Source organism: Kogia breviceps, chromosome 1 (genome assembly GCF_026419965.1).
Source record: "Kogia breviceps isolate mKogBre1 chromosome 1, mKogBre1 haplotype 1, whole genome shotgun sequence".
Classification (NCBI taxonomy): Eukaryota; Metazoa; Chordata; class Mammalia; order Artiodactyla; family Physeteridae; genus Kogia; species Kogia breviceps.
In genome coordinates this window covers 113,241,718-113,264,663 of record NC_081310.1, presented here as the reverse complement: position 1 = coordinate 113,264,663, position 22,946 = coordinate 113,241,718, and the positions used below count along the sequence as shown (strand labels likewise).

The following is a 22,946-nucleotide window of genomic DNA, read 5'->3' as shown; positions in this document are numbered from 1 at the left end:
GACCTCATAGTACAGTAGCCACACCAGGGAAGGATAGAATGAGCATACCAAGAAGTAGTGGTGCAGCAGACACACTATGAAGCAGAAGGTAATGTAGAGACTTCAGTGGAACAGCTCATACAGGTGATCCTAGAAAGAAAAGTCTACTCTAAATTTTGTGGGTCTCTAAAGTTTTTTTAAGGCGTTGCAACACTTTAGCCTGCTATAATTTTTCTTTTGCAAAAATATATATTGCTTAATGCTTTTTTTAAAAAATAAAACTTCCTACAGATTTTTGCTTGTAAATTAAGGAGTTAATTTCAGAATATTGAACTCTCCAGAGGAAAAATTTTCCTCAGGTTTCTTCATAGTACTGAGTTAGAGATGTCTAGCTGTCCAAAAAGTATGCAATCTCCCCTTCTTCCTTGAAATACAGCTAAAGATTTCTCAGCACTCTTGGTAATTAGGGTGGACATGTGACAAAGGTCTTTCCAATGGAATGTGAGTGGAAATGATGTGTACAATTTCTGGGCCTGAAATTAGATTTCCTGAAAATGCATGGAGGAGAGCTACCTGTGACTGGAACACCTGTGTAGTACTATTATGTGAGTGAGAAATAATTACTTTTAAATTTGGACAGTTACAATTTTGGGCTCTTTGTTAATGCAAGGTAGCCTATCAATACACGTTTGTTGTTGAGTATTTAGTGAATTAATGAAAGAAAAATCATTTATAGGGCTAATACCCTTTTAAGATGTGGGCATTTTATGTAGGAAATACTCACTTAATGCAAGACAAAGCAGTAAAGGAAGAGAGGAACAAAAAGGACACAAGACAACTAGAAAACCGAAGTGGTAGGTGTAAATTCAGCTCTATCATTAATAACATTAATGTGAATTAAACAATCAAAGCCAGAGATTATTAGACTGAATTTTTTTAAAAGATCCAACTATATACTGTCTAAAAGGAGACATGCTTTAGATCAAAAGATAACAAATAGGTTGAAAGTAAAATAATGGAAAAAGAGGCATTACATAAATAGCAATCAAGAAAGCTAAAGGGGTTATACTAATATCAGACAAAATAGACTTTAAAACAACAAATATTAATAGAGATAAAGAGGACCATTTATACTAAATAGGTCAATTTATCAGGATGCTAGAAAAATCAAAAACATACATGCATCTAACAACAGAGGCCCAAAAGATGTGAAACAAAAATGGTCAGAACTGAAGAGACATAGGCAATTCAACCATAATAATTGGACACTTTAATGCACACTTTCAATAAAGGATATAAAAACTAAGCAGATCAACAAGGAAACAGAACACTTGAACATTATACACAAACTAGACCTAACATATATAGAACACTCCACTCAAAAACAGCAGAATACACATTCTTTTTTAAAAAAATTTACTTATTTTCTTAATTTTTTGGCTGCATAGGGTCTTAATTGCAGCATGCTGGATCTTTGTTGAGGCATGTGGGATCTTTTGTTGTGGCACTCAAGCTTCTCTCTAGTTGTGGCACACGGGCTCCAGGGTGCATGAGCTCTGTAGTTTTGCGGCACAAGGGCTCTCTCGTTGAGGCGCGTGAGCTCAGTAGTTGTGATGAGCGGGTTTAGTTGCCCCGTGGCATGTGGGATCTTAGCTCCCCAACCAGGGATCGAACCTGCATCCCTTGCATTTGAAGGTGGATTCTTTACCACTGGATCACCAGGGAAGTCCCAGGATACACATTCTTAAGTGCACATGCACCTTCTCCAGGATAGAGCATATGCAAGGTCATAAAATAGGTCAATAACTTGAAAAGGATTAAAATTATACAAAGTATGTTCTCTGATTTCAGCGGAGTGAAATTCGAAATTTCACTCCATTGTGAATATCCTAGGCTATCCTGAACAATTTTGAAGAACAAAGTATGAGGACTCATACTATATGATTTAAAAACTACTCTAATGCTACAGTGACAAGACAGGGTGGCATTGGCATATGGATAGGTATTCAGATTAATGAAACAAATTAGAGATCCTAGAAATAGACCTACACATGTATGGTCAATTGACTCTTGATAAAGTGCCAAGGTAATTCAATGGGGGAAAGGACAGTCTCCTTAACAAATGGCTCTAGAACAATTGGATATTCATATGGAATAATATGAACCTCAATGCCCCCACCTTACATGATACACAAAAAGTTAGTTGAAGTAGATGACAGCTTTATGTAAAAGCTAAAACAATGTTACTCAAAGTATTGTGGATTAAAGTAAGACAGAGTTTTCACCTCTTTAATTATGGAAGTTTATAATATTCTAATACCCAGTACTTGCATTTTAATTTTTATTTATTTATTTATTATTTTTTTAATTTTTTTTTTTGTGGTACGCGGGCCTCTCACTGTTGTGGCCTCTCCCGTTGCGGAACACAGGCTCTGGACGCGCAGGCTCAGCGGCCATGGCTCATGGGCCCAGCCGCTCCGCGGCATGTGGGATCTTCCTGGACCGGGGCACGAACCCGTGTCCCCTGCATCAGTAGGCGGATTCTCAACCACTGCGCCACCAGGGAAGCACTGCATTTTTAAATTAAATAATCTCATACACTGTCTATGGAAATGTAAATTAGTCCAAACTTCCTGAAGGACAATTTGACAATACTTAGCAAAAGCAGAAAAAGCCATAACTGAGCAATTTCATTTCTAGAAATCTATCCTAAGGAAACCATCATGGCTGTTAAAAAAGATTTATCTTTTAGAGTGTTTATATTTTCCATTGTTTATAATAGTGAAGAATTGTAATAATGAATATGTTTAACAAAATATTAGTTTAAATCTAACACAGTACAGTATTAAACAATTCTTTGAAATAATGATATAGGAGAATGTTAATGACATGGGAAAATGTCTATACTATATTAAATAGGAAAAGCAGTATTCAAAATAATATATATAATCTGAGATTATTTTAATAAAAAATGGAATGTGCAGGGACTTCCCTGGTGGCACAGTGGTTAAGAATCCACCTGCCAATGCAGGGAACACAGGTTTGAGCCCTGGTTGGGGAAGATCCCACATGCCGCAGAGCAGCTAAGCCCGTGCGCCACAACTACTGAACCGGCACTCTAGAGCCCGTGAACCACAACTACTGAAGCCTGCTGCCTAGAGCCCACGCTCCGCAACAAGAGAAGCCACTGCAATGAGAATCCCTCACACCACAACAAAGAGTAGCCCCCGCTCACCGCAACTAGAGAAAGCACACGTGCAGCAATGGAGACCCAACGCAGCCAAAAATAAATAAATTTATTTTAAAAAATGGAATATGCAATAAAGCAGTTATACAAAAAAGAAGAGAGAGAGAGAGAGAGAGAGAAAGTGAAAGGTTTCACATCTAAATCTCTGGACAGTGAGATCATGTGTATTTTTTTCTTCTGTGATTTTCTGTATTTTCCATACAACAAACATGTATCATTTTGTAATCAGAAATCAAAGTGTATAGGTCATTTTAAAAATAGCAAATGAAATTAGTATAAAGGAGAGAATTTTAAGATGGCTGAAAGAATTTTAGCATAACACAGGTAGCTAATGAAGCCTCGCATTTAAGATTAAATGCCTTGATGCATTTAAACAGAATAAAAATGTAAGAATAAAATAGGCATATTTTAATACATTTAAAACACTTAGTAATTTTATACTAGTTGATTTTCTTAGTCATCCTCTCTTTCTTATGAATAACCTTTGTTTTCCTAGGGAGAGGATGGTAATGCCTCAGTGCAAGTTGAGTGTTGTTTAAAATGTTGTTTAGTTATTCACCCTGTCAGATCACAAAAGGCTACCAGGAAGTCGGTGCAGGATGTTGTTCGGGCAGCAGAAAGTTCTTCTGAGGTTTAACAAATTTGGCCAAAGAAAATTCAAACAGGTGCACATAGTGGCCAGCCTTGCTCCACTTCATTCATGTGCAATCTGGATTACTTAGGCCAAGATAAGTAGGTTGGTCATGATTTGTATAATCCAAATACATTTTTTGATTCAATGAAACAAATGAAAAGGAATGGTTTCCATTCTCTACTTCTGTTTTTTACTGGTAGTGGTGTTATGTTTTTAGATCAATAAATTTATATTTAAAGCAAGCATTTCCATTTTTAAATTTTTTTCAGAGAAGATATAATGACTTTTAGTGTAGTATATCACAAGCAATTTATGAGTATGATTTATGATCCCCCATATGATTACCTCCAATACAATTCTTTTGTCTGCAGAAGAAGGAACAATAATGTATTGTTTCTCTCCTCTTTGTAGTGTATTATCTCATGATTCTTCCAATAACCCTGGAAGGAGGGAGAACAGGCATTTTTAATCCAATCCTGGACACAAAGAAACTAGAGATCAGAGATTTTAGATAAATTTGCTGCAAGTTAAAGACATTTCTAAGATGCATGTGGGAACTAGGGTGATATTTAGAAAGGACGTGATTGTTGGAACCAGATAAACATGAATATGAATCATGACTCTGTTATTTGGGAAAGTCACTCAATCTTCTTGATAGTCAGGTTTCACATATGTAAAAAAAAAGAGGGTGTTATTAATTCCTACTTTGGAAGATTGTTATGAGACTTAAATAAGAATAATATATATAAAGCATCTAGAGCTTAGGATGTTTCTCTAACAACTGCCTCTATTCATTTTGAAACCAAGCAGGACCCGGCAGGGCCCTCCCAGGTACAGCCCTTCCATGTCCCCTGCCTCTTGTTTGTAAAAAATCTGTAGTCTCCCAGGCCTCCTCTGAGTCACAAGAAACAGGCTCAAGCAGTTAATGATTAGGCAATAGAGTCACAGACTCTTTAGTTCCTCCCTGAAGGACATAGATAACAGTGTCTGATGCACATTCCTGCATTGCTTTGCAGTTACTATAACTGCCACCAGAGAGAAAAAGCTAACTGCATGATGACCAGACTGTAGCCATGACATAAACTGTCCATCTTGCATAATTCCAAGAACTGGCCTCAAGAAAATGGAAACAAACCAACCCTAGAATTGAAGATTATGCTTGAAACAATCGGGGTGATGCTTATCAGACCACAGCATGACCAATTTTAAGATGATTGTTGGATCTGACTGTGCTGTTCTGCATGAAGCCCCCCACCCCACCTGTGCACCCCTGAAACTCCCCTTTAAAAGCTCTTGCCCCCTGATTGGCAGTTGGGAGTTCATTCTTTGGGACATGAGTCCACCTCCTCCCCAGGATTGTGGCTTCCTCAATAAAGCTATCTTTCCTTTCACCCAACTCTTGTCTCTCAGTATTGGATACTTGGGTGATGAGCCGCTGAACCTGAGTTTGGTAGCAGTTTCTCTTATATATTATATAGTCTCTGAGATAGTTGTAGCTGACTATTTTTAAAATTTATATTTTATTGAGGTAACATTGGTTTATAACACTATATAAGTTTCATGTGTACAACATTATATTTCTACTTCTTTATGCACTATAATGTGTTCTTCATCAAAATTTAGTTTCCATCCATCACCATACAGTTGATCCCCTTTACCCATCTCACTCTTCCCACACCCACTTCCCCTCTGGTAACCACTACTCTGTTCCCTGTATCCATATGTTTTTGTTTGGTTTGGTTTGTTGAATTATTTTATTTGTTTGTTTGTTTACATTCCACATATGAGTGAAATCATATGATATTTGTCTTTCTCTGACTTATTTCACTTAGCATAATACATCCATGTTGTTGCAACTGGCAAGACTTCATCTTTTTTATGGCTGAGTAGTATTCCACTGTATATATATACACCACATCTTCTTTTTTTTTTTTTTTTTGCGGTATGCGGGCCTCTCACTGTTGTGGCCTCTCCCATTGCGGAGCACAGGCTCCGGACGCACAGGCCTAGCGGCCATGGCTCACAGGCCCAGCCGCTCCGCGGTATGTGGGATCTTCCCGGACCAGGGCACGAACCCGTGTCTCCTGCATCGGCAGGCGGATTCTCAACCACTGCGCCACCAGGGAAGCCCTACACCACATCTTCTTTATCCATTCATCCATTGATAGGCATTCAGGTTGTTTCCATATCTTGGCTATTGTAAATAATGCTGCAATGAACATAGGGGTATAGGTATCTTTTTGGATTGTGTTTTTATATTCTTTGCATAAATACCAAAAAGTAGGATAACTGGGTCATATGGTAGTTCTATTCTTAGTGTTTTTTAGGAATTCCATACTGTTTTCCTTAGTGGCTGCACTAGTTTACATTCCCACTAATAGTACATGAGGGTTCCCTTTTCTCCACACCCTAACCAACACACATCATCCTTGCCTTTTTGATAATAGCCATTCTAACAGGTGTGAGGTGATATTGTAGCTGAGTATTTTATGTATGGAAACAAGCATAACTTGTGGGATGTAATTACTAGGGCTTTGTAACTCTTTCCCAGAGTCACTCTGAACTCATTTTTTTTTTTTTTTTTTTTTTTGCTGTACGCGGGCCTCTCACTGTTGTGGCCTCTCCCGTTGCAGAGCACAGGCTCCGGATGCGCAGGCTCAGTGGCCGTGGCTCACGGGCCCAGCTGCTCCGTGGCATGTGGGATCCTCCCGGACCGGGGCACGAACCCGTGTCCCCTGCATCGGCAGGTGGATTCTCAACCACTGTGCCACCAGGGACGCCTTCTGAACTCATTTGATGAGGCTGGTTCTTCCCTTGTTCTAGATGAAATTCAGGGCAGATTGCACAACTTATCACTTTCAGTTAATGAAAGGTTCTTCAAGGAAGTAATTAGTATGTTTGGCCCAGTGTAGTCATCAAAACTTCAATCTCTATTTAAAGCTAAAATTTTTTCCTCAACCTCTGCTCAGGCCTGTTGCAGACAAAAGGCCTGTGAGGAAAGAGATGGGCATTTTTGGCTTCTCTTTTTTTCCTTCTAGGATTCATTTTCTCTAGTTTGCTAATCCCATCAGAGTCACAATAGAATAGAAAGGAGAGTTCTTACCTAATACCGTTGTGAGCAGCACTGAGTTTTCTGCCTTGACATCTTGTGAAACTCTTTCTTCCTCTTATCAGGTCTTTTGCAGGTTCTTTGGAGACCCACCCAGTTACTAGGAAACTCTTTTCTGTAGTTTCTTGGTGGATATCATGTATTCTCCCTGGTTGGTCACTTACATATCTGCCTTCAATCTCTAGACATCTGTTGGTGCCTCCACCCTTTTTTCTGCTGAAGTTCATTTATCTCTTCAGACAGCCCTTTAACCCTTTTAGACAGGATCTAAGACAACTCCACCTTGGCTTTCTTTTCACAGCCCACATCTTTTCACAGGGGAAATATTCACATATTCTTTGTTTCAACAAACTCTGAGAGTGTAACTTGCCTAAGGCAGCAGCTTCTCTTTCACTTTACTGTGAGAATGGTTAGCACACGTTTCCTAAGCATGAATCAGATACCAGTTCACTGTGTCTTCAAAACCGATGAGATTTACATCAAACTTTTCAGGTAGTCTCACTAAAGTTCCTTGCCCTAGGCTGCAGGTGAGGGACAGGTACCCTTTTTCCTGGGTGGGAGGTGGGGCTGAGTCCTAGGGGCACTCAGTACAGCAGCAGGTCTCTTTAAAAATCCTCTTCTAATTGAACCCCCTTTACCCTCAATGTGCGTGAGAGGGGTTCAAGGGCCACAAAACTGACTTCTACTACTACTTCCTTTGAAAATTATGCTCTATGGCCTTGCATTTCATTTTGTCTTAGGATATATGCTGTCTTGGTATCTTAGTTAAATTTCTATTTAACAGCCTGTTAATTCTGCATTACTTTATATAAAATGTATATTCCTACAAAGTTGCTTATAAATTTGGTTGTTTTTTTTTTTTTTTTGTCAGTAAGCAGGCCTCTCACTGTTGTGGCCTCTCCTGTTGCGGAGCACAGCCTCCGGACGTGCAGGCTCAGAGGCCATGGGTCACGGGCCCAGCCACTCCACGGCATGTGGGATCTTCCTGGACCGGGGCATGAACCCGTGTCCCCCGCATCGGCAGGCAGACTCCCAACCACTGCGCCACCAGGGAAGCCCCTAAATTTGGTTTTTAATTGAATCCCATTTTGCCATTGACTTAAATAAGTCAGTTTCAGAGATGCTTTACTTTTCTGATTTGTTTTCAAGTGGAACTGACTTTTGAACATTTGACAAATTATATATAATCTGATACACTGAAACCTAAGTCAATTAAATTTAATAAGACAAATCTATTTGTACATCTAGATCCTCTTCCAGAAAATGCACTTCTCCACTTTCTTATTTGGATTCACTGGGAACTGCAATGCATTGACATAATCTTGGGCCCACGGACATTATTAATTTCTCCAGTGGTGAGCACCTAACCTAACCTAAGTCAAGGAGTCCCTCATGAGGATTTAGAGAACTTAGTACCAGAAAGAGCATTACGAAAAGCTGTCTCTGGTACCTGAGGTAGTAAGATATAAAACTGGGAGCTGTTAGTTACAACCATGTTTCCTACTATGTGAGGAAAACTGATCTGCATTGTGGGAGAAGACAGAAGCAGGAGCACAGATGGGAGCAGAGATACAACATTCAGAATCTTGAGGCTGTTCCACTTCATGCTTCTTGTTTTACCTGAGTTCCAGCTGTAGTCCTTCTCTTCTTGCATAAGTTAGCTCAGACTGGGTTTCTGGCAGTTGGAGTCTCCAAACACTTTCTCTTTAGAGCCTACTAAGTTTCCTCAAATATTTTTTTTGAAAATAGAAAATATGAAATTAGGGTATAATATGACTAAACTCATGAACACACACATAATGACTTATACAGAGTCAACATCTAGAAGACATTAAAGGGGAAGGTTAATTAAAATGAACAACAATAACAAAGAAGAATCAACACTACAACAACTTTAAAAAGCAGTACATTTTGACAACAGGAGGTTTCAAGGTTTACAAAATGAACTTTAACCACCACTTGCCCTTTTTTTTTGTAGCACAAAGTTACATTATATACTTCAGGGCTTAAATAGATGATTGAGTCACTGAGAAATCATTCACAGGGATTATAAACTTCTTGACTCCATATGAAACTTTGATTTTGTTATTGATAGTAGGATGCTGATGAAATAGATTGTGTTTGCAACATATAAAATAATTTTTAAGATAAATGTATTACATTTTTTCTGTTGATTTACTTTAGTTTTATTGGAGAGCATAGTGAGTGAATATGGACAGAGAATATTTTTTAAGAAAGAAAAAAATATGTTGTGTTATACCCAGGTTTTAAATAATATTTTAGTTCTGTATTTTTTTGTGAGTATATTTTAGGAATCCATAACTATTATATTGATTACTAAAAAAATAAAGACCCACTAATCTTCCTTCTTTCCTTTGATCTCCTCCTGCCTGCATTTCCCTCTCTGTTTTTACTAGTATTTATCCCAAAGCTATTCTTCATCTTTAAGTTGCAGCACCCTCTACTGAGTTGGTAGCAACATTACATTGTGGCTACTTTTCCAATAGTGGATCCTTTTCCTTCGAAAGGAAAAATAACACTTTGAAAATGTACTAAAAAGATGGACTTTCTGCAAATTGAATTGCTTGCAGACTATTTCAAACTTATTAAAAAGATACAAGTACGGTCACATTACTACAAAGAAACAAGTGATCATGAGTTTGAAGGTATTATGAAGACACAAGCAATGTAAAAGACATTTAATTTTTGAGTATATATAGCAATAAGGTATGAGTGAAATAAAAAAAGCAAAAGTCCCATTTTAAATATGAGTTATGAACACTTTAAAATGAAAAATGTGCATTTGAAATTTCTCTCTGCACAGTAAAACTGTTAACATGAATGTTAGAGGAGCAAATTTTTATTGTTCTGTAGATTCTTAGTTTTCTTGTTATTTACATGGCCCAAATTTCTTCCAATTACAGTATCCTGGAGGTATAGTTATTTTGTCTCCTCTGACTCAATTGTATGCTCCGTGAGTACAGACACCCCTCTATATTTCTGTATCTAAAAATATTTAAAACCATGAATTCACACCAATACCACTAATTCAAATCCAACACTATAGGGTTCATTCTAGCTTTCCTCTTGGCATATTTGTAACTCACTTCCCTGACAACAAGAAGCCTAGCTCTCATTATCCTCAGTATATTTATTTATTTGCTCTATCATCTTGTATGTAACTAGTCTCCCAACCATTAGACTGCTGCCCTGCTCAGCTTCCTTTTTTCCTTGAGCTTTGATCCATGCTGGGCAGCTTTCCTCAAGCCTGCCTAATAGCTTTTAACTGGTGATTTGAGGAGGAAGAGAGGGAGGGAGGGAAGTAGGGAGGGAGATGGAGGCTTTACATACAAAAACATAAGTATAGAATATTGATACAATTTCCATGATTATTGATTCTTAAATAGATGTGCAATTATTTTCCCTGCACTTTCAATCTATTGGTCTTCAGGACAAAATTTACACAAATGTTCACAAACTGAAGATGGTCTGAACACAGTCTTTCACATAATTATTTTCAAAGTGATGAGGTATGTGGTTTTGAATCCAGTTTGAATTTGACACAGCTGGTTTGAAATGGGAATTATTTACATGATTCAATAATAATGGCAGTTTTTCAGTAATTAAGTGCCATGTTTTTGTGATTGAGAGTTGTCTGCATTTACCTTTTGGGGGATTGGAGATAGTGGATAGGCTGAGCCAGAGACAGAATTCACCTTCTTATCTGGATTTCTGTCTCCTAAATGCCTTGGAAAACTTGGGGAGAATACCCACTTATCTTAATGTTATAAATGAGTCAAAACTTAAAATGATTATTGTTCCCCTAAAGACTACAAGAACATTCAAATTTAAAACTCATTGTATGATAAAATTGTCTTTCCAGTGATGGTTTTACAGTGAGCCAATCAAACTCTTAGCCCACTTTGTGATCACTTAAATTTGAGACAGCAATGACCAGGATTTTGAAATAGGATCAGGTCTTTGTGGACCAGCTGAGACTTTGGTCTTATTGGAACTAAGTGTTCCCGTAAATAAAACGGGTAAACTTGTTTACCAGCTAAAACTCTGAAAATCTAGAACGATTATTCAAGCAGATCCCCCTAACTATATGGTATTCAAAGTAGGTGTTGAAAGAGGTCTTTGAAGACCAAAGTAGATGAAATTGATTAAGTTCAAAAGTTGTTCCAGTGGAAGACAGTAGTACTTGAGAAGGCTAGATGCTGGGAAAAATGGAAGCAAGCTGAACCCCAGACTTCTGTCCTGACCATGGAAATAAATTGGGCTATGGAAGCGAATGAGTTCAGGGTTTCTGCTCTTGACCTCTGTAGGAACACTGGTCTTTGAGAATTACCAGCATACAAGTGGGTAGGGATGCCCTCTCTCATGCAGATGTTTAAATATCTATGTAACATTTCCTTTTCTCATGCTTAAGTTGCTATTGTTAATTATACCTTTATTAGGTGTGGTAACAGTGTTTCCTTAACTCATTGCAGACAGATACTTTTATTTGAAAAATGAAAAATGAATTATTAGAAAATTGAAATAAAAAGACAAGCCTTGAGGGTTTTCTTATGTACTAGATTCAACAAATAGGAAATTACTCTATCAAACTGCTGTAAAGTTTCTAAATGTTTCCTCTTAATCTCTGATTTACCTTGTTGTGAACAGGTAACAGCCTGCAGTCTGGCACGTGTGCAAACTACACTTTGAGTGGTATTACTTTATACTAGCAGAGCTTCTTAAACCTGAATGTGTGAAAGATCACCTGAGGCTCTTGTGTAAGTGCGACTCTTATTTAGTAGACCTGGAGTGGTGGTGCTGAGATTCTGTATTCCTAACAAGCTCTCAAGTGATACTGATGCTGCTGGTCTGCAACCACGCTTTTCTGTAGCTAGTCTTGAAGTTTATGTACTTCATAAGCTACTTTGATTTTCACAGCGATCTTTTGAGCTAAGAATTCTTATTCCATTTTATTTAAGTCAGATTTATTGAGGTATATTTCCAGAGAGTGCACAGTGCTGTGCATTTTAACAAGTTCATACAGTTGCATAAACACCACCATAATCAAAACACAGAACAGTTCCATCACTCCCTCCCTGCCCCTCAGCACCTGACAACCACTGATCTGTTTTCTGTCTCTACAGTTTTGCCTTTTCTAGAATGTCATGTAATGTATGGTTGCATGCATCAGTTCATTCCTTTTTATTGCTGAGTAGTATTCCACTGTATGAATGTAACACAGGTTGCTTATCTATTCACCCATTTAAGAAATTTTGCTTATTTCTGGGTTTTGGCAATTATGAAGAAAACTGCTATAAACATTCTTGTACAAGTTTTTGTGTGAACATAAGTTTTCTCAGTCAAAATTTTGACAGGTAATTCCTCTATTTCCTCCAAAGAAAGAAAAGAGAGAAAAGAAGAAGAAGAAAAACATTTAAGGCTGGGATGACCATTTCAAGCAGCTTCTCTTCAAGTACAGAGTGTTCATCGCAGGGATTGAAAGAGGTTTTTAAAGATGGATAGAAAATTTGATGACGTTTGAAAGCCTTTCCAAAGGAAGAGGATAATTCTTAACAAAACTGGAAATTGTAAGTAAAATAAGCAAATTGGTTTCAAGATGATTTTACTAAACAAGCAGTCCTCAGTTTACAAGCTCTAGATTTGCGTATGTCTTAAATATATAAAATAGTATGAGGGTAAGTAAATTCAAGGTCTGAGTTCCTGGATTTTGTTGGAACTAGTTTTTGTTTAGTGTTCCAGAAAAAGTGGGCAGATCCTTATTTATAGTACAAATACAGATCTGTATCTCCTGCAGGTGACAGGAACACAGTGATAGTTTCTATAAGCAGCTGTGGATGAACAGAGAATTATTACAATTAATATCTCATCTGATTGGCACTTGAGAGTGTTAAGATCTTTCACATACAATATACAACCTTGTTGTTATGAGGCAGATATTCATACTCTCATTTTACTGAGGAGAGAGGCTACCCAGGGAGGTTATGCCACATCTCCACGTTTACACAGTTTAAGGATTAGGACCCTGTCTGGTATTTTCTTTGGAGGTCCACTGTTCCTTCACTTATCCCATGTTGTGCAGTAAGAAGTTCTGTCTTTCCTGGGTAATAAACCCCAAGCCTTGTAACTGCATCCATCTTGAGAGGGAGGGGCCTGAAGTTTTTCTAATAAGTGCTGATAGCAGATGCTCCCTAAGATTTATCGAGGCAGATCACACTAAGCTGTAAAGTAATCCCTCTTTTTACCGCTGCCCACCTGGATGGATGTTGATAGTTTCTGTAAAAGACCCTTGAGTGCCCCCCAACCCCGCGCTCAGTTTTGTTGAGCTATAATTATATGATACCGTATTCGTTTTAAGTGTTCTTTCTGTTTCTTAATTGCTTTCAGATTTAACTCCTCTGCTTCTTAAAGCTCAATTCCCATCCCAGGTGAGCAGCCACCCAACTCTCTCATTTTTTGTGACTAGAAAACAGTCCCACATATATACACTACCAAACGTAAAATAGATAGCTAGTGGGAAGCAGCCGCATAGCACAGGGAGATCAGCTTGGTGCTTTGTGACCACCTAGAGGGGTGGGATAGGGAGGGTGGGAGGGAGACGCAAGAGGGAGGAGATATGAGGATATATGTATATGTATAACTGATTCATTTTGTTATAAAGCAGAAACTAACACACCATTGTAAAGCAATTATACTCCAATAAAGATGTTAAAAAAAAAAAAAGAAAACAGTCCCAGAGATGTGTAGTGTCCGTGGAGTTACACGAAAAAGTGCGAGATCTGTGCGAGACAAAGCCCGAGAAAGCCCAGTGTCCCTGCAGAGAGGACTGTTTCTGGGCAGTTCGCCAGGGTTCCAAGCCCGAAGGGAAGGGAGCTTGAAGTTAAGTAACCTGAGCTTCAGGCTGCTCTCCCTATCCTCGCGTTCACAGCCACCCCCCTCCTCCGTCCCCCGCTCCACCTTTATTTAATACGCTGATGCAGAATTCCACAACCTCCGGGGACTGGCTCGGGCCGCGCCCCTGACAGTTCCACTAGGGACGCCGCAGAGCTCACGCCCCCACGTCCCACAGCCCCTCCCGGGCCACACCCTGCAGCCCTTTCACTTCCTGACTGCTCCAGGCAGCGCCTGGCCTGTCCCCCGCGCCTCTCCGGGAGGCCGGCGCCGGGCGAGCTCCTCCCCAGGCAGCAGCGGGAGCGGCCACTCCCTGTACACCGAGCCGGGCTCGGGTGGGACTTGGCTCTTTTCAGCTTGCGCGCCGCGGGGCCCTTACAGCCAGGCCTCGCGCCCGAGCAGCCCTCGTCCCCCCCGACCTCCCTCGGCTGGGCCGGCCCGCGTCTCCGGGATCATGCTGCGCTGGCTGCGGGGCTTCGTGCTGCCCGCGGCGGCCTGCCAGGACGCGGAGCCGCCGACGCGCTACGAGACCCTCTTCCACAAGCTGGACCGCAACGGGGACGGCGTGGTGGACATCCGCGAGCTGCAGGAGGGTCTCAAGAACCTGGGCATCCCCCTGGGCCAGGACGCCGAGGAGGTGGGTCGCTGCGCGGCCCGAGGGTCGGGAGGCCTGCGGGAACTCTGGGCTCTGGCAGGATGGAGGGCGGCTGCCTGCGGCTCTTTAGGAAGTAGGTGGAACTGTGGCTTCCAGCCCGCGAGTGGGTGAGTGGGTTCAGAACCGCGGATGGGTTTAGAATCTCGGAAATGGGGCCAGGTACTCCGGAAGGGATGCGCGTCAGGATCTGAAAGGCTACCGGTACTTTTCCAGAAAAATTAGTGCAGTGGACCCTCTGGCTCACTCTAAGAATTTAAAATCCTGTGCCCAGTACTTTTGGTCTGAATGCATCCCAGTCCTTTTTAAGCCTATGCAAAAATTTAGACACTTTTGGTTTTTTTTTGTTGTTGTTAACTCTCACACTTCAGTGGGCCCCAAGTTCTGTATAAAGTCTCACATTTTGTATCTCTTCGAAGCTGTTTTTTTACACCAGCTAGTTTGTCTACTGTTTCAAAACTGTTTGAAACAGTAGTAGGTTTCCCCCAACTTCCCGTTGAGGAGAGGTGACATTCCATTGTTTAAGACATTCTTAATGCCCTGAGTACATAAGTTGACCTGAATGAAGGGTTGGCCCATCGTATGAGCGATATCAGCTTCTCTGAGTCATTTTAATTGTGTTCCTGAAGTGCAGCCCCTATCAGGAGAGATATTTGGAACCTCTCCAACCCCACTGAAACGTAGGAGGACACTGGCATTCCCTATCCCAAGAGGGAAAGTGATTAAGCTATAAGAGCCAAAAACTGTTTTATAGTAGTTATAGTTTAAGCTACTCATTCATGTCTTTAGTAGTTAACAGGCCTCTTCAGGTTACTATTTCTTCTTGAGTCAGATTTAGTAAGTTATAACCTTTGGGAAACTGCCCATTCTGTCCAAGGCTCATAATATTTATATTCACTTGTGATTTAAAACAAGTTCTGACTGTATCTGTAGTTATGTTCTCTGTTTTATTCCTGATATCTCCCTCCCACCCCGCTTCCTCTTCAATCATGCTAAATCTTTTTTTCTTGCCGATCTTTTTTTTTTCCCCTTCAACCTTTGTCGTTTTTATTCATACACTGAAAGAACCAACTTTTGGTACTTTTTGAAGATTGTCTCTGTTTTTAAAATTTTCTTCCATTAACTTTTGTTTATTTCCTTTTACTTTCTTTGGGTTTACTCATTTGTCCCTTTTCTAATTTCTTGAGTTATTAATAAATGCTTGATTTATTAATTTTGAGCTACAGTATCACTTTAATCACTTCTTTAGTTGCATCCCGTAAGTTTGTACTTTTGTTGTAATTTAGTTCTAAGTATTTTCTAATTTCCAGTATGATTTCATCTTTGACCCATGAATTGTTTAAATGTGTGCTTTAAATTTCCAACTATATGCTTTTTTGGTTGGTTCTTTGAAAATATGAATAAAATAGACAAATCTCTAGCAAGACTGATTAATAAAAAGAGAGAGAGACTCAGGAATAAAAAATGTCTTTAATTTTCCAAAATTTATATAAGAACAAATTATAAAATAAGTTGTATAAAACTGTATGTATGCAAACATAGAACAGGATGGCATATATTTGTCACACACACAATATACGTATTCTATACATATACATAAAATATATTTTATACCTACATACATATACATATACATAGTATCACTCTGTGCTCATGCCAGATATTATTAATTATTCCCAGCACTCTTTTTTAATGGATATATTCTTCAATTAAAGGTTAATAATGATTACTTCTGGATGGTAGGAGTTAAATTACCTTGTTACTTTTTTCTTCACAATTTTTGTATTATTTCAATTTTTAAAAATGATCATACATTATTATTTTTATGATTAGGAAAAAATAGAGTTTTTTTAAAAAATAAATATCACCTCCTTTGTGATGAGCTTTTCTGGACCACTCTCTATAGAAGAGTTGGTCTCACCCTACTATTTGTAGATCTTTGTCTCCTATATCACTACTGCTATAATTTTCAAAAGGTACTATTTTTATTTATTGACTGTGCCCTCCACTAAGACCAAACATCTTGAAGATGAGGGTCATGTCTCAGTGATCTAAAGCACAGTGGTGCAAAAAGATTTAACGCTGTGATGTGAAATCTAAACAAGACAGTGGCTCATTTGAAATAATTAAAAGAAAAAAAATTTAACTGTAAAGCAGTTGTTAGTGCTTTTATTTCCAGCATATGTAGGACAAGAAACCAAAAATTCTCCTGTTGCTAGATACCTAGAAATGTTGGAGAAAATAAGATAAATATATAAAAGACAATTTTTTAGAGCAGTTTTTTTGTTTACAACAAAATTGAGAGGAAGGTACAGAGATTTCCCATACACCCTCTGCCTCTAAACATCGCATACATAGCCTCCCCCATTGTCAACATCACTCATCAGAATGGTACGTTTTTTACCAAAGGTAAAAAACATTGACACCTCATTACCACTTTAAGTCCATAGTTTACCTTAGGGTTCACTCTTGGTGTTGTATGTTCTATGGGTTTGGAGAAATATATAATGACATGTATCCATTATTATAATATCATATAGAGTATTACTACTGCCCTGAAAGTCCTCTGTGCTCTGCCTATTCATTCCCACACCCCCAACCACTGATCTTTTTATTGATTCTATAGTTTTTCCAGATAAACATCTTTTTACATACATAGATGAGCTTGTAAGAAAATAAGAAATATCTAGTCAAACCACGTGGGTTTAAATCTTGGTTCTGCTACTTACTAGTTAACTTTGGGCCATTAAAAATATCTTTTTAGCTTCCTCATCTGTGACAGAGGTAACATGAGTACTTATCTCATAGGGTTATTGTGAAGAATAGGTGAATTAAAATATGTAAAGTATTTAGAATAATTCATGGTACCTAATAAGCAATCAATTAGCCTTTAAATTATCTAAAACTGTTACTACCATCACTTTTGAAAGAGCGGTATCAAAATTTCCTCTGAGATTGTACATTTGCTAACTTTCCTTTATAATTCTGTTGATTTTCCCTTTTATTTTGAAAACAGACTATATAATAGACTATACTGCTGGTGTATTCAAATTTAGCATTGTGTTAGCTTCCTGGTCAATTGCTCCTTTCATCATTATGCTTTCTTGCCTACCCTTATAGCATGGTTCCCCCAATATTTTACAAATGCCTGAGTCATTGCACTAGCCAGAGAGTTCCCCTCAAACAGGTTGTTTTCCCAGGTCACCGCTGGGAAATCTTCAGCTTTGGGCTCCTACCTTGTACAAGGCATCATCCTTGCCCCATGTTTCACTCAGGACTCTTTGCCTGCTGGGCAGTGAATGAGCCAGTTCCCAAACCCCATGTTCTCACCTCTTGTCTTGGGCTACTGCTGGTGCTAACTGCGTCATTTCTGGTTCTCCTAGGAGCAGAAACCAAGATGGGATTGGGTGTGCAAAAGAAGGGTAAGGGAGAGGAAACAGGAGTGTTCGCCTGTGGAGCGATCTGACCTGGCCTCCACAGGCCACTCCATGGCACCCACAGATGTGCTTCTCAGCATAGGTTTGGGGAGTGCTCCCTTATTGTTCTCAGCGTCTCTTCCTCAGGGAGGACAGTGGGACAAACTATAGTCCCCATTGCTTCACTTGGTCACAACTGGTACTCATGATTTCCCTTCTTGACTGTCTATTTTAAATTCCACTCACACTCAGCTAGAATCTCTGCAGGTCTTTGTGACTTACCTGGTGGTGTGACCCAAACTTTCCTTTCTGCAGTGTCTGAGCTTCTCAGGCCAATGCTGCTGCATGTGCCCATTCACAGTTATAACTGGGCATCCCTGGAGTCCACATGGATCATCTGAGTTCCGTAAGTATTCCTCTCTGTCTCGGTGGTATAGAAGCAGCCCTGCTTCTGCTGATCAGGGCCAATTTACACCTACTAAGAGGGTGACTTCTTTTCTTGCCTGTTGGTCCCTGGACACAAGGAGTTACAAATGTCCAGGTGGAAGCTACAGCTTGTAGTTCAATGGGACCCTCATTGTGTTCCCTGACAAGAGTATGTCTATCCTGCTTGGGGACCAGAAGCTAACCCTGCAGAGCCCAGAATTGTGGGGATGGGAAGCAAAAAGTCCCCATTGGGTCATTGGGAGTGACAGTAAGTGGGACTGCTCCTGCTTCCACCTCTTAGTTCCTGGACTCATGTATTCTTCCTTTTGGGGGCACAGAGCCACATGGTAGGTCTCTGGTTTAGTGTACATAACGGAATCCCGAAGGATGGCAACCCATTTTTGCCAAATATTGTCTCCTAGGTGGTGCTTCAGCTGTGCTTTCAGTAGGACATTCCAGCATTCTGTGAGGTTGGCTGCTTCCGGATGGTGTGGGGTGTGAAATGGCCAGTGGATCCAGTGGTCTCGGGCCCACATCCACACCTCTTACACTATGAAGGGATCCCCTGGTCAGATGCTGTGTTCTGTAGGGATTTCATGCCTGTGGATCAGGCATTCCACAAGCCCCCAGATAGTGGTGCTATCTGAACCTTTGTGGGCAGGAAAGGGAAACCCCTACCTTCCTTTGAGGAAGACCCAGTGCCCCTTACACCACAGGAGGCACCCAATATAACTGACTTTCCACCGAGTGACCAGTTGGCCTTCTTGAGGAATAATAGTGTCATGTCAGGGCCAGGCAAGGGCCAGATCATGAAAGGCATTGAGGACCTGCCAGGTGGTTTGGACTTTTATCCTTTGAGTGATGGGAGCACTTGGGAGATTTTAAGCAAGAGGGGACACAGGCAGACTTATGACTTAGGAAGATCACTCTGGTGGCTGTGCAAAAACAGGAGGAAGAGAGGATGTGGAGGGGATCCTGGGCGACAGTAGCCAATCACATACTTGGAATTAGGGTTACATGGTCAGTCTTTATGGGGGAGAATTTCAGAGGCATAGGTCAAGGGTTTGGATAATGTCAAGGATTGGGGAGATTACCCACTTGAGTATCTAGAAATGAGAACTATGGGGTGATTCTTCAAGGGAAGGTTTCAAGATAATTTGCATCTAAAACCAATATTCAACCTAAAGTGAAATCTCTATAGATTTCCGTCTGACTTGATCTCATCTCCATGTTGCCAAGCTTTTGTAACAAATTTGGCATGTAGAAGAGAGCAAATTTCTGTTTAAGTTCCTTTAGGCCTTAAATGGAAAGAATGTGGAACATAATAAGGAATACAATAACTAATTGTTACTAAGTGTTCCAAAAGTATACAGGGAAGGGAAAAGACATCAAGGCAAATCCTGAGACAAAATTAAGAACTAGCTAGAGGGAACTCATTATGGTTTCTTCTGATATGAATGACTCTGCTTTTCCATGTGTTTCCAAATCTCCTCAGTATGAAATTAGTGTTTTAGAAGAGATAAAATTCACATTAAGGTCTCCTATGACTCAGGAATTGAGAGTAGAAGGTAGTATGAGGAACAAGGAGATACAGTAGTTATTACTAATTTTCCCATAAGAATCTAGTAATCCTGTCTGCTTTTTGGAGTATTTTCCATCGTTTCCTCCCTCCTCCCTCTTTGCCTCCCCCTCCTCCTCATTGTTTTTCATCAAAGGCCACATTAGAACATTTTAAAAGGCAGTCCCAATGTTTGGATGTCATTTGAGGTACTTTGAGGAAAAAAATTTCAGAACATCAAAGAGCAGAAGAAATAATCTGAATTTTATTTTACTGAAATGGAAATCAGAAAAATAAACTCATGATGAAGAGTCAGCAGTTTTAGCTGGAAGTATGCTTATTTTGGTTCAATTTAGGCTTGGAAGACTTCAGAATAGTGTAGAATCCCGCCCCCCCCCACCCAAAATCTGGATTTAGAATTAAGGCAATAAAATGATGAGATGATCAGTCTATGTTTTGCTCTCTTCTATCAGTTATATAAAATGCTGGTAGTCTGTTTTCTTTATTCAGAAGTCTGGCTGTGACTTCTATCTTTTCTACTTGGTCTTTAGACTCTTGTGCCTGCCTGGATGTCTGTCTTCTATGACTCTTTGGGACTACTTGCATTCTCTGCAATGTCCAGGGAAGGATCACTCCCTGTGGACTGTGAAATTCTCTTTTGTTGGAGAATTCCTTGTTGATTGGGCCACAGCACATCTTGTGAAACAACATTAGATGTATGCCACTGCTCAGCAGCTCTGGGGAGAAACGTTTATTGCGAAGCTTGCAGTAGTACTTATGACTAACCATAGCATAATCTCTTCCTGGCAAACCCATGGGTAGTTCAAAGACATGGGATGGTCCTCTTTGTGTTTTCGGTACTTGACGTGATGAGTAAATAGAGCAAAACTGACAGATAATGGCTTGATTAGATTATCTTTATGAATTAAAAAAATTTTATTTTGGGGGAGCAGTTTTAAGTTCACAGCAAAATTAAGAGGAAGATCTAGAGATTTCCCATATCTCACCTGCCCCCACGCACGCATAGCCTCCCCCATGATCAACATCTGACACCGAGTGGTAACATTTGTTACAGTTGATGAACCTACATTGACATATCACCCAAAGTCCATAGTTTACCTTAGGTGTTGTATATTCTATCGGTTTGGACAAATGTGTGATGATGTGTATCCATCGTTACAGAATCATACAGGGTATTTTTCACTGCACTAAAAATCCTCTCTGCTCTGCCTATTCATTCTTCCATGCATTTCTCCAACCGTCTGGCAACCACTGATCTTTTTAATGTCTCTATAGTTTTGCCTTTTCCAGAATATGATATTGCTAGAATTATACAGTATGTAACCTTTTCAGATTGGCTTCTTCACTTAGTAATATGCACTTAAGATTTCTCCATGTCTTTTCATGGCTTGATAACTTTTTTCTTTCTAGCACTGAATAATGGTCCATTGTCTGGATGTACCACAGTTTACTTACCCGTTCACCTACATCTTGGTTGCTTCCAATTTTGGCAATTATGAATAAAGCTGCTACAAACATTTGTGTTTAGATTTTCATGTGGACATACATTTTCAGCTCTTTTGGATAGATACCAAGGAGCATGATTGCTGGATTATATGGTAAAAGTGTGTTTAGTTTTGTAAGAAATTGCCAAACTGTCTTCTATAGTGTACCATTTTGCATTCCCACCAGCATGAGAGTTCTTGTTACTCCATATGAATTTTAACATTCAAGTTTTTAAAGAGTACTCGATATTTTTAAAAGTAACATATGTAAAAAGTAGAATTTTGACTGTGAAACTACACTTCCACATTTCCAGTGGCACCAGATGAGGGACCACAGGTATGTGTACAGGGAAGCCAGAGCTCTCAGTGGTTACGGAAAGTGGCGGTTAAGAAGACGCCATAAACATTGTTTATGAGTATCTCCTGGACCCCAGTTGACTTAACTTCTGCCCATTTTGAGATTATCCTCCCGAGTGTGCTGCCAAAATCTGTACAGATGGAGATGGGACTCCTTCTGTTCAGCAGCCTTGCTCTGGAGCCACTGCAGGTACTGAGTGAAGATAAGGAACTGGGGGAGAGGATCACAGAAGGAAAGGCCCACATAGTTAGATTTTCATTCTGGTCCCAAGCTTAATTACAATAATTCCCAACCTTAGAAGAAGTCTTAGGTGTGACCAGACAACTTAAAAAAAAATATGTTGGACCCACACCACCAGTCATTATGGCCTCACAGGCCATGTCTCAAAACTCCCCTACCCACTTTTCTCTAAAAAGAAGTTCTACCTTTAGAGACAGACCTGTGTGGAGGTCTCTCAGGAAGGCTCTTCCTGGAGTGAGGTGGGAAACAGGGAGTCTGATTGGCTGATCTGGGAGTGAGGCCGGGACTCCATGGCCTCACACTCCAGGGCTGTCCTCCAGCACCAACCCCTCCGAGGCTCCCAGCGCATCTTGTGCTTCTACTGTGGAGCCATGGCGATGAACCATCCCCTTTCCATTCTGTACCTGGCCCAGGGGCTTTGGCTTTTGTAGCAGAGAGGCGGCTGCTACCTTAGGTCTTTTCCAACTTGGCCTGTGGTGGGCAGAGATCACCATCCTCCCTCTCACTTCCATCTCGGGGAGACTAACGGGGGTCACAGCGTGGACCACCCGAAGCACTTCTGCCGCCAGAAACATCCCAGATGGATGCCTTCTATGAAGAACTGTTTTCGTACCTAGACCATAATGAAGATGGGACCCTGGACATCCTTGAAATTCAGGAAGGCCTGCAGGACATAGGAGTCATTCAGGATGAAGGGAAGGTGGGCTTCAGTGGGGCTGTGGTCGGAGAGATGTTGGGTCTGAGAACTCTGGAGGGACCTTGGGCAGAGAAGGGTAAAGCCAAATTTACACATTCCCAAGCTTGATGCTGGGCCCCACTATAGTTTTCAGGTCTGTTACCAATGTTACTGTATGAAGAATAACAACGTTACTAATACTCCTCTCAAGCATTTTTCTCAATTTTCTCCCTGGCT

General features: G+C 40.2%; 2 protein-coding genes across 4 annotated transcripts in view; both read left to right on the top strand.

Annotated features, from left to right (window-relative positions):
• The window catches only part of LOC136794747 (mitochondrial adenyl nucleotide antiporter SLC25A24-like), a 48,109-nt gene extending 34,412 nt beyond the window's left edge, over nt 1-13,697 (top strand). The window contains exons 2-4 of one of the 2 annotated variants that reach the window (XM_067041083.1): nt 11,638-11,747; nt 12,369-12,557; nt 13,375-13,697. In XM_067041083.1, the coding sequence (XP_066897184.1) occupies nt 11,638-11,679 (42 nt within the window). In that variant the 3' untranslated portion in view covers nt 11,680-11,747; nt 12,369-12,557; nt 13,375-13,697. The remainder of the gene's footprint in view (nt 1-11,637; nt 11,748-12,368; nt 12,558-13,374) is intronic. The other variant, XM_067041086.1, reaches the window with a different exon arrangement.
• A 282-nt stretch (nt 13,698-13,979) lies between these two features.
• The window catches only part of LOC131765262 (mitochondrial adenyl nucleotide antiporter SLC25A24), a 51,087-nt gene continuing 42,120 nt past the window's right edge, over nt 13,980-22,946 (top strand). Inside the window, exons 1-2 of one of the 2 annotated variants that reach the window (XM_059078747.2) lie at nt 14,081-14,515; nt 18,262-18,352. In XM_059078747.2, the coding sequence (XP_058934730.1) occupies nt 18,335-18,352 (18 nt within the window). In that variant the 5' untranslated portion in view covers nt 14,081-14,515; nt 18,262-18,334. Of the gene's footprint in view, nt 14,516-18,261; nt 18,353-22,946 lie in introns of both variants that reach the window. The other variant, XM_059078738.2, reaches the window with a different exon arrangement.